The following is a 10,865-nucleotide window of genomic DNA, read 5'->3' on the forward strand; positions in this document are numbered from 1 at the left end:
CTCTTTCAGCTAGCTTTGAAGCATGGGACTGGTAGTAGACTTTCTGGAGAGTCAAGGGGGAGAAGAAAGCTTGTTTACTCTCTATTTAGTCCCAAACTTAAGCATATGTTCTACCTGGGATGGATCCTTCTCCAACACTTGCATCTTCCTCCTTTTGCAGAAGATCTTGATCTAAAAAGGGAACTGTCACTCTCTCTTCCCCCACCTGCACCCAAGTAAAGGGCACCAGCAAGACTACATTGCTATTGGAACAGTTGTGGCAGCAACAGTGGCAGAATGGTGGCCCCTGGGGAAAAAAGTCCACCTAGGGAGAGAGAAACCACCAGAAGTCGTATTTGACTATTTGATTGAACAATGCCAGTGCAGAGGTGAAACATAAAATTGTTAATTAACAGCCTTGCAAAAACTGTGTTCCGACTAGGCTTAAATATTGGCCTCCCTGATGACTTTTTACTGAATTAGGCTCTAAGCATCTCTAATGGACCCGATAACCTCTACAGTGATTTTTGTTTCCATTTGGTAATGAAAGGATCTGCTCTATTACAAATTCATGTTATTTATTGGATCCTTTCTTTATTTCCTCCTTTGGTAGACTAGGACCAAAGATGGATTTTTTTCTTTAAAAATAAATCACTGGGAGATTTTAACTCCACTAGTGAAAAGCCAAACAGCCCTGGAGCAAAGAATCCAGGGCAAGGCAAGGTAAAGTAGATAAATTCATATAGGTCATCAACCCTATAGCCTCACTGAAATGGTATATTGCTAATCATTGTGCTAGATATGTAAAGGGTTTTACAAACCTTAAAGCATTGTATAGATGTTATTGTTATTAATAAAAGCAACTGGGGATCATTAGACTGAAGAAGAAAATTCACATAGAAGCATGATACTTTTTTTAAGTAATAAAAGGTAGAAAAGAAATTAAATTCATTCAGTTTGGTTTCAGAAGGTCAAGTTGGGAATAACTGATGGAAATTATTAAAGGCAGATATTGGCTTGATGTGAAGAAAATCTTACTGATAATTAGAATTGTCCTAAGTAGAAGGGACCACCTTGGGATTCTTCCTTTCATTGGAGATCTTAAAAAGATTGGATGACCACTTGTTGGAGATGCTATTATAAGGAGTCTTTTGGGGTATGGGTTGAACTTGATAGTCACTAAAGTCCTTTCCAATTGTAAAATTCTGTGAAGATTATTATTCTTGAAGTATCAGGGAACACGAGTAAGAACAGATATAATCTTGCTCAAGCAAAGTTATGTTCAGTTACTCTTGGGATTCTAGTGCTTAGGTGAGGGAATTGTATGAGCTCTGGAAATGCAAATCTTTAATTATGATAAGGGGGGAAAATCTGTCCTTAGAGCAACAATTCAAAATTTCTCTTGTTGAAGTTGTTTTTAATACCAGAATCCAAGTTTGTCATGTGTGTATAATATCCTATCAACTCTCAAACCAGTAATGTTGCACTTTTTTTCTGACCAAGGCTTTTCCAATTCTGATAAAAAGTACATAAATTTATTTTTATCTCCTATTCTTTCCTTTGTCAACTCATGAAGTTCCTTGCAAAGACTGAATGGAAAATTAGGAAAAAAGAAAAAAGATAGTATAATCTGCAAACTCAATAATCAATGACAAGGCAGTTAATAATCATAGACATATTTGAAATGAACCCCAGAGGACTGGAATCCATCTGCCTAACTACAAACCATTCAATCTTTTGAAAATATCATTTCAACATAAGATACATGCATCTGTATACTCAAAAAAAAACAAAATCCAAACCACTTTCACTTATGATTGACAGAATTCATTAATCAAATTCATTCTAGTCAAACACAATACCAACTGTTATACTGATGATTCAAGCCATTTGTTTAAAAATATGGACTTATTAAGATAAGGGTACTTGAAAAGATTGATTTTTTAAATATACCTCCCAAATCCATCTGCTTAATGATTAGAATATGACATACATAGAACTTAATTAAAATGAGTATTACTATTTCATTAATTTAAAATTTTAAAATACTTCTGGTATATAGTGTGTATTCAAAAATATTTCCTGAATTGAACTGTCATTTTATTCTCAATATAACACAAACTTTAATAACAGTCAAGAAATAGGAGATGATGACTAATCCCAATGATTAATTTTTGGGGGAACATTCATCCTGAGAGAACAGACTACAAGTCTTGAAATCTTCCATAGTATACTTTATTTTCCATTGTGCCATTTGTCCACTCAGAATGGCAAGATATCCCTTATCAATACATTTTATAAGGAAATGATGTGTCTTTTTTTTTGTTTTTGGCTGAGGCAATTGGGGTTAAGTAACTTGCCCAGGGTCACATAGCTAGGAAGTGTTAAGTGTTGGAGACCAGATTTGAACTCCCGTTCTCCTGACTTCAGGGCTGTGTTCTATCCACTGCATCATCTAGCTGCCCCTAAAAGTACTTATTTTCTTTCTTTCTTTCTTTCTTTCTTTCTTTCTTTCTTTCTTTCTTTCTTTCTTTCTTTCTTTCTTTCTTTCTTTCTTTCTTTCTTTCTTTCTTTCTTTCTTTCTTTCTTTCTTTTTTTTTGGCTGAGGCAATTGGGGTTAAGCGACACAGCCAGGAAGTGGCAAGTGTCTGAGGCCAGATCTGAACTTAGGTTCTCCTGACTTCAGGGCTGGTGCTCTATCCCCTACACCAACTAGATGCCCCAGAAATGATGTATCTTAAAGGGCACTGGGAAGGCCTGTTGTCCTCCAAACATTTCTCATTAGTCTGACATTACATTTCTGGAAACTCATCTCTTTGGATCTTGACTGTGCTTTAGATAAAATGCAAATATCTCCAGGATTGTGGGGGTGGGTGTAATGAGACAGGAGAGTAGAGGTGGGATAAGGTAACACTTTATGCCTAATAAACTCACTTTTTGTAGGCTCTGATGCCAAGAAATCTACTTAGGACTTTGACTAAAAAGAGAAATAGAAAAATAGAAGAGATAAACTTTACTTACTTCATAAAATGGTTTAGGGCTAGCCTTCAGCTAACCCTACTACTGGGAACATGGATAACAGAATCAGCTCCTGAGAGCTTATGTCAGAGAGGGTTCTTGGAGCTCCAATTCCCATGTGAAATGCCATAGTAGATTCTCTTATATTTCAATCCTGCATGGGGATCTGAGAATATGTCTATAAAAGCAGTTTTGGGAAAGAGGGAGGAAGGAAGAACTTAAAGTAAAATGAAAGAAAAGAATCCATCAGATTCAAACTTTCATATGGAAATTTTAGGTTGTTAGGAGTTGACTGTGAATTTTCCATGAAAATCAGATGAAATTATAACCCATCATGAAAAGGTGATATTTCAGTAGAAATATATTCTAAAGGCAAAACAAAAACCAAAATCTGTGAGTTCCAATTATAATCATAAAATCAGAGGTTGAAATAGACTTCAAAGATTTTATAATCTGACTATACCCAGGAATGACTCTGTTCTATATAATTTCTAACAACAAGCCAACCAATTTCTGCTTGAAGACCTTCAGTGATAATAAATTCTATCTCTTGAAGCAGTCCATTCTCCTTCTGGACAATTTTGATTGTAAGGAAACCTTTTTCTTATATTGACCCAATATCTCCCTCTTTGCAACATTTACTTTTTGCTTTTAGATATCCCATTTGGGGTCAAGCAACATAATTCCACATTATAACCTTTCACTTATACAAATTTAAGTATCATTTGTTCCCTGAAAGGATTTTCATGTGGTTTGGCTTTTAGTTCCCTGATCATTCTTGTTCTGTTCTAACTTATTTGTATTTTTTTTAAAACCTGTTCCCCATAATCATCTCCCTTAAATTTGTTAGAAGGAATATAGGATTCAGAATAAGATTAAATTAATGCTGCATTTATTACTCCATTATTCACTTGATCATAGGAGTTTTAATTTTGCCAAGACTCTCCTATCTTTCTTTCACAAGAATTTAATGCCTAGATTCAATGGTTCCACTCATTACCTGCGCTATTATTATTTGAAGCCAAGTATAGGTGGCACAGTGGCACAGGTCTGGAGTCAGGAAAACATCAGTTCAAATCCATTCTCAGACACTTACTAGCTATGTGATCTTGGGCAAATCACTTAACCCTGTTTGCCTCAATTTCTTCATCTGTAAGATGGGCTAGAGAAGAAAACAGCAAATTATTCAATCTTTGTCAAGAAAACTCTAAATGAGATCACAAAGAATCGAACACAACTGAAACAACTTAATAGCATTGAATGTTATCTTTATTTCTATTGAATTGTCACATAAGGTATGGCTCATTCTTCTAGTCTGAGATAATTTTGGATCCCATTCTGGTATCCAGTGTTAACTACTCCCTCTTAATATTATGTCATCTACAAATTTCATAAACATAATTTCATCCCAAATCACTGATAGAAAAATATGTTGAGAATATGTTCCTAACTTCATTTCACCTGTTTGCAAGGAGAGCACCTTTGGATTTTGCTCCCTTAGAGATTCAATGTTTAGTCTCTGGAGCTGTGGGGATAGGTTCCATCACATATACATGCAAAAAGAATTTTTATTGAACTAATGCTCTCTTTGTGATATTTTCCATATCCTTCCCCATTTTCCTCCATATTGACCTTCAAGTTCATTCTTTTTTCTCCCACATATGTAGAACTTGGACATTGCTCTACCATCTAACTGCCCTATAATCCTCTTTAGGTTAAAAGTTTTAGAAATAAGTCATAAAGTCACCAGTTGGTGAGAGGCAGTATGACATAATAGAATAAGTCTGAGCAAGATCTAAAAGACCTAAATTAAACTCTTGATTCTGATATGGTATTATTTCTGGCTATATAGAATTTCTGATCATTAGTTTTTATAAAGGAAAATGACAAAAATTGCTTTGTCATCTCATAAGGTTATTTTTTAAAAAGTGCTTTGAGAAAAAGGTTAGGAAAGTTAATTATAAGATGCAAAGATGATACCAATAACCAAATTTTAAGTGGTCTTCTGGGAATTTTGAATCTTTGTCAATTTTGAAGGAAATAAGCATAAATGCCTTGTACTCAGAGGTTAATGAAGAGATATTGAGGACTGCTCTGCCCTATTTCACTTGTATTATAAAGCCAAGGTTCATCCAGACTCTTATGATCAAACATTTTCAATTATGAACTTTGGACTGCAATGGGTATATTTTCCATGGCCACATTCCCTCTGTATTCCATCTGATAAGTACATCATCCATCTTGAACGATTTTTCTGCTTATACTTAGGTTCCCCTGATTTTGCTATAAAACATCAAATGAAGGAATATTCTAAATAAATATCAAGTTCCAATTTTGGCATTAGCATTTTAAAGTTAGAAGCTGTTAACCAATCACAAGAGAATAACTGGATTTTCTTAATGATAGTGTTAACTTTATTATCACTGTGGCATAGAGAGGTTTCATCCCTCTTTTGTCTATCTTCCTCCCATACGATCATTCTCTTACGTTTGTTCACATGCACTAGTCCTAGTAATATAAAATGCTGCATGCATCTGATTTTACGAAAAAAAGTAGGTATTTTTCATTTATGTTCTAGGGTGAACTTATAAATTGCTTTAATGTGTTTAAAAATTATCTTCTGGAAGGAAAATGTATACATTTTTACTTTTAAACTAATTATTAATACTTTCTAAAGTTTAGACAATCAACAAAACAATAAATCAATTTTGTTTTTGTGTAAAGCTAGATATAAGGCTTTGGAGCCTTACTCTGAAATTGGGAGAGATGCTGATAGCTTGAGGTTCTATTGGACCACTTTCTATCATATATATGAAAAGTTACTAATTCTTTTTTGGTAAAATTAGAGAAATTCAGAATTTTGTAGTTGTAATTTTGGACAAACATGTGGGCATTCACATAATTTATGGAAGTGAAATGTACAAAAGAGGAATGAAACATTTCCATGCCACAGTGATAAAGAAGTTCATAATGTATGTATTCCTAAGTCACTCTTTTACTATCTTCATTATTATTTATATTTATATTTATATTTATAACAATAAAATTATAGCAAAGGCTATATTGACTACACTCTGATCAATTATGGGATGTGCATATGTGTTTTGTGCATTCCCACAGCTTCAGTGTCTATGCTAAGCAGTTGCCTAATGGCCTAAATGAGTTAATTTATTTCTCTAAGTTCCATCCTTACTGCCAGGAAAGGACCTAGACACATAGAATACAATGGAATAAAATAAACTGGGAATTAAAAAAATCTTTACATATTGCTAGATCTCTATGTATTATGTGAAGTTTCTGCTATGTCAATTTCTAAGCCATTTTAGAGCTTTTTAAAAATTAAAAATAATAATGAAGATAGTAAAAGAGTGACATAGGAATACATACATTATGAACTTCTTTATCACTGTGGCATGGAAATGTTTTATTCCTCTTTTGTACATTTCACTTCCATAAATTATGTGAATGCCCACATGTTTGTCCAAAATTACAACTACAAAATTCTGAATTTCTCTGATTTTACCAAAAAGAATTAGTAACTTTTCATATATATGATAGAAAGTGGTCCAATAGAACCTCAAGCTATCAGCATCTCTCCCAATTTCAGAGTAAGGCTCCAAAGCCTTATATCTAGCTTTACACTCATTAACTGCAGTAGTCAAATAGATTTCCAAATATAAGCTTTTTTATTGTCTTACTATGACCTTCAGGTTGGTGACAACTGAGAGCCAGGAATCACAGTATTTAAGGCAACAGCTATTTCTGTTATAAAATCTATCTAAATCCCACCTTGTTGCTGGGAGAGGGGGAAAATATTTCATCCGGAAAAAAAAACAGGTCAGGCAAGATTAATGGGAATAAAAGGACATTAGTCTCTGAGATGTGTTAAATTTGATTTTGAAATGCAATGATAGAACAAGTACTTACCTCAGTACCCATCTTCCCCAGTAAATGACGAAAGAAATCATCAAGTTCCTTCCCTTCTATGTACCCATTATCTAAAAGCAAGTATGGATACCATAAATTGTTTAATAAAAAATAACACAATATTGCCAGTTTTTTTTAATCTATAAATTTTCCTTGGCAGATTGTTGTTTAGTTACATCAACAACTGAAATTGAATTCAACTCTACCACTCATATTTAAGAGATTTTAAAAGTTAGCACAAGAATACCTTGTGAAAACAAGTCCTTTCCCTCCAAAATTTATAAATAATTAAAATAAAAACTACTTAATAAGAAAATCTTAGTAATGCATGATTAAACATAGATCAAGTGATCTCAGTTACTAAAGAAGTATTTTACTGTAATGAGCCCCAATTTGGCCAATAGTTATAGCAGACACTGCAAGTTAAAATTCAGTATGCAATTTTCATGCTATTTTCTTTGTGACACTCATTTTAATTCATAATAAGCATCTGTTTTAATTTAGTAAAATTTTCTAATTTAAAATAAAGGTGTCATTCAGGAAGTAATAGTGCCAGGGAAGTGATGATAGAACTGTGAAAGGAAAATTAATTTTATTTAGATAATAACCTCTCAAACCCAGAAGATATAGTTTATATTAAAAAGAGAACCCTGACTTGTAATCTACAATACAGTCCACAAGCCAGTATTCTAGGAGTAGAAAGTAAAAAGTAGAAAGGGACCTTAGAAACAGTTTAGTCTTACCCATCATTTTACAAACCATAGTTGAAAGAGGGGAAATGACTTGCCCCAAAACTATATAGTTAACAAGTAGCAGAACTGTTCATCTTTCTTTGAGTCTACTGCTTTTCCCACACCTCAATGATAAGAACTTGTCCCAATATCTTCGATTTGTTTTGTATGGTACCTAGAATGACTCCTTTGCCCTATCCTTTATTTACTCTAGTTTACTTTCAGATACTTGGAGTAGACAAGTTTCAAATTAACAAACTTGGAGAGAAATACAGAGATGAAAAAAAAAATCCCATCACTCTATGATCAAATAGAGGCAGAAAAACTGTACTCAATATCCTACCCAATAGCCATCATGGCTATTACTTACTGATCCTTACTGATCACTTACCATCAACATCAAAGCGCTGCCAGATGTGCAGAAAAGCTGCAGCATCAATCGGCCCCAGAAAAACGCTGATGTCTCTGTCCATGGTCCTGAATGCGAGATTCTGGCTTTGGCCCGGAGAGAAAATAACTACGACTTGCAGAACTCCTGGAAACTATCTCTTTCCCCTTCCTTTTCTCCCTTCTTCAACCACTCTGCGTTCTCCTTTGCTTCTTTTCTTTTATGGAAAATGTTTTTCTCTTTTCCCCTCTCTAAAGCAAGCAGCAAAGGTGGCACAAAGTCTCTAGGGCACTGAGGAAAAGAGCTCAGAGCAGCAGAGGTATAGTTGGCGCCAGTAATGCTGTTCTGATGCCAGAGCTCAAGGGAGCACAAGGTTTTCTGAGGGATCAGCTCGAAAGACCGCCCAGTTCTCCATCGTGTTGGCTCCCAGAGACACCTCCCTCTCCTCAACTAGCTATGCTGGTCAAGGAGAGTTAGATTCTTACTTTTTTGATGGGTAGCTGAAGAAAGCATCTGTCACTGATTCTCATGGCTCACTGCCTCCTGCCCTTTAACTTCTCCTCAAATTCAAAGAAAACAACATCATTTGACTCATGCTATGAAACATATATCCCCTCTGGGGTTTAGGTATTTTCCTGCAAATGTTGCCTTGCTTAAGCTATTGGTGAGGTCTGTCTTTGTATTATCCCTTTAGTCTGATGGTTTTGAAATGATAATGTTTGCATGTTTTTAACTTCAAGGGACAGAGCACTTATTGAGCACCTAGTCTATACAAGGCATTAATAATTATAAATACCCTGCTTGACACTTTTATCCAACTAAAGGAAAGTCTGCTGTTGAGAAGACAATTCAAATTCTAGTGAGGAATGGAGGAGCATATATTTGCTATTTAGGGAGAAAATAGAAAATAAAGAATACCTTCCCAGCAAGGTTATTCTATAAAAATTACCACAATTCTTCAAAAAATAATATTAATTTAAGATTATTTTGTTAGTGAGAGTGGAGGTGGGATTATTCATTGCCTGGAAATTGCTCTGCACAAAAAGAGAGTTGGTTTTGGATTATCCTGTTAGCAATTAAACAGTTGAATGTATCCCCTTGCCTTTGAAATTCCTTTTCTGTTCAACTGCTCATCTTGATCATTTCACTCTTTCTTAGTAGAAATATCTGAAAGTGAACCACAAAAGAGGAAAACTTAGTTATTATTCTTATTTATCAGACATGCTGCAAAATATATGGTGATTGAAAGAGGTTAAAAAATGAATCAAATGAAGCTTTCTTATATCTCCTGCCAGATTTCATTTATGCCTTCTATCTCTTTAAGCTACTTCTCCCCTGCATAGATAATTGAGGGTTGTCTATATAAGAAACAGCAGAAACCCATAATTGGAATCACTTATGATCAATTATGATGCAAGCTTTAAACTCTGAGTTAGAATGTATGAGCCTCTACAATACCAGGTTTAGGATGCATATTTGAAGATACAAGGAGTGCTCTTTGTCAGTATCCATTAGCATTTATTGAATATTTAAACAAGTCAGGCACTATACGTAACATAGAAAAAATAAGACCCTAATGAACCTTATTTATATCAATGGAGGAGGCACTAGATCAAAGATAAAACATTTTAAATAGGCAAAAATTAGACTAAAAACAGCCCCTTAAAGGCAAGCAGAGTAGGTTAGGAATAAAAATGTTGAATTCTAAAGTGAGCTAATTACACTATCAAGGTTTCTTATAGAAGAGCTAACTCATCTTCTTTATCACCAATTTGGTATCTATTCTAAATTTCTGTAGAGTAACTATGTGGTACAGTGGATAGAGTGCCAAGCCTGAAGTCAGGAAGACTTGAACTCAAATCCAGCCTCAGACATTTTCTAATGTGATCCTGAGCAAGTCATTGTACTCTATCTCCATTTCTTCATCTATGAAATGAGCTGGAAAAAGAAATAACACTATTCCCTTATCTTTGCCAAGAAAACCTCAATAGTACAAAAGAGTGGAACAGGATTGAATGCCAAAAATAAAATGCCTGTAGCACTTTCTACATGTTCCAATATTAGCGATTCATATTTTTACAAAATCCTTTCCTTATAATAACAGTATAGGGGTAGATACTGCTGGTGCTATGATCCCCATTTTGCAAATATGGAAGTAGGTTGAGTTTTCCTATTGCAATATAATTAATTAGTGTCAGCACTCTCCATTCTTGACTACAAATCATGTGTTCTTTCTACTACATGTCATTATTTTCCTCATTAAATTGTAAGTTATGTAAGTATATCTTATTTTTCTTTTTATATCTCCCAGCTCCCAGAAAAAGTGCTTTGAATATAACAATAGCTTTAGAAATAGTTGTCAAATTAATATTGCCATTTATTACACACACACACACACACACACACACACACACATACTCCTGTGTGTGCATATATATATGTATATATATAATGTCTTTTTCTTTCCTACTCTAGTTAGGTTGTGAACTTCTCAGGGATAAGGGTCATGTTTTCACATATCTGTGTTGTCTGTAATGCCTTGTATATTGTTGGATGCTCAAAAAAGTTTATTAATTAATTAAATGCCAAACTAGTGTTATCTTTCACTCCATTTTACTTTTCAAGATATAGGCAGGATCTCTTCTAATTTAAAATGAAAGGAAAAACCACCCCTCTTATTTTCTCTTGACTATTTACTATGTCCTTGGATAAATGGTGTCATTTCTCTGTATCTCAGTAACCTCCTTTGTAAATCAAGAGGGTTAAGTTAGATAATCCATAAAGTATCATTTGGCTCTAAATCCAGTAACTTTTAATTTTTT

The 10,865-nt window shown here is 34.2% G+C and overlaps 1 protein-coding gene across 1 annotated transcript in view; it reads right to left on the reverse strand.

Moving 5' to 3' along the window:
* The window catches only part of SCGN (secretagogin, EF-hand calcium binding protein), a 70,577-nt gene extending 62,194 nt beyond the window's left edge, over positions 1–8,383 (reverse strand). The window contains exons 1-2 of the mRNA XM_051970585.1: positions 8,047–8,383; positions 6,925–6,995 (exon numbers count right to left, since the gene is read on the reverse strand). Of these exons, the coding sequence (XP_051826545.1) occupies positions 6,925–6,995; positions 8,047–8,128 (153 nt within the window). The 5' untranslated portion in view covers positions 8,129–8,383. The remainder of the gene's footprint in view (positions 1–6,924; positions 6,996–8,046) is intronic.
* Positions 8,384–10,865: the final 2,482 nt, after the last annotated feature.

The sequence above is a fragment of the Antechinus flavipes genome, chromosome 1 (assembly GCF_016432865.1).
Source record: "Antechinus flavipes isolate AdamAnt ecotype Samford, QLD, Australia chromosome 1, AdamAnt_v2, whole genome shotgun sequence".
NCBI lineage: Eukaryota > Metazoa > Chordata > Mammalia > Dasyuromorphia > Dasyuridae > Antechinus > Antechinus flavipes.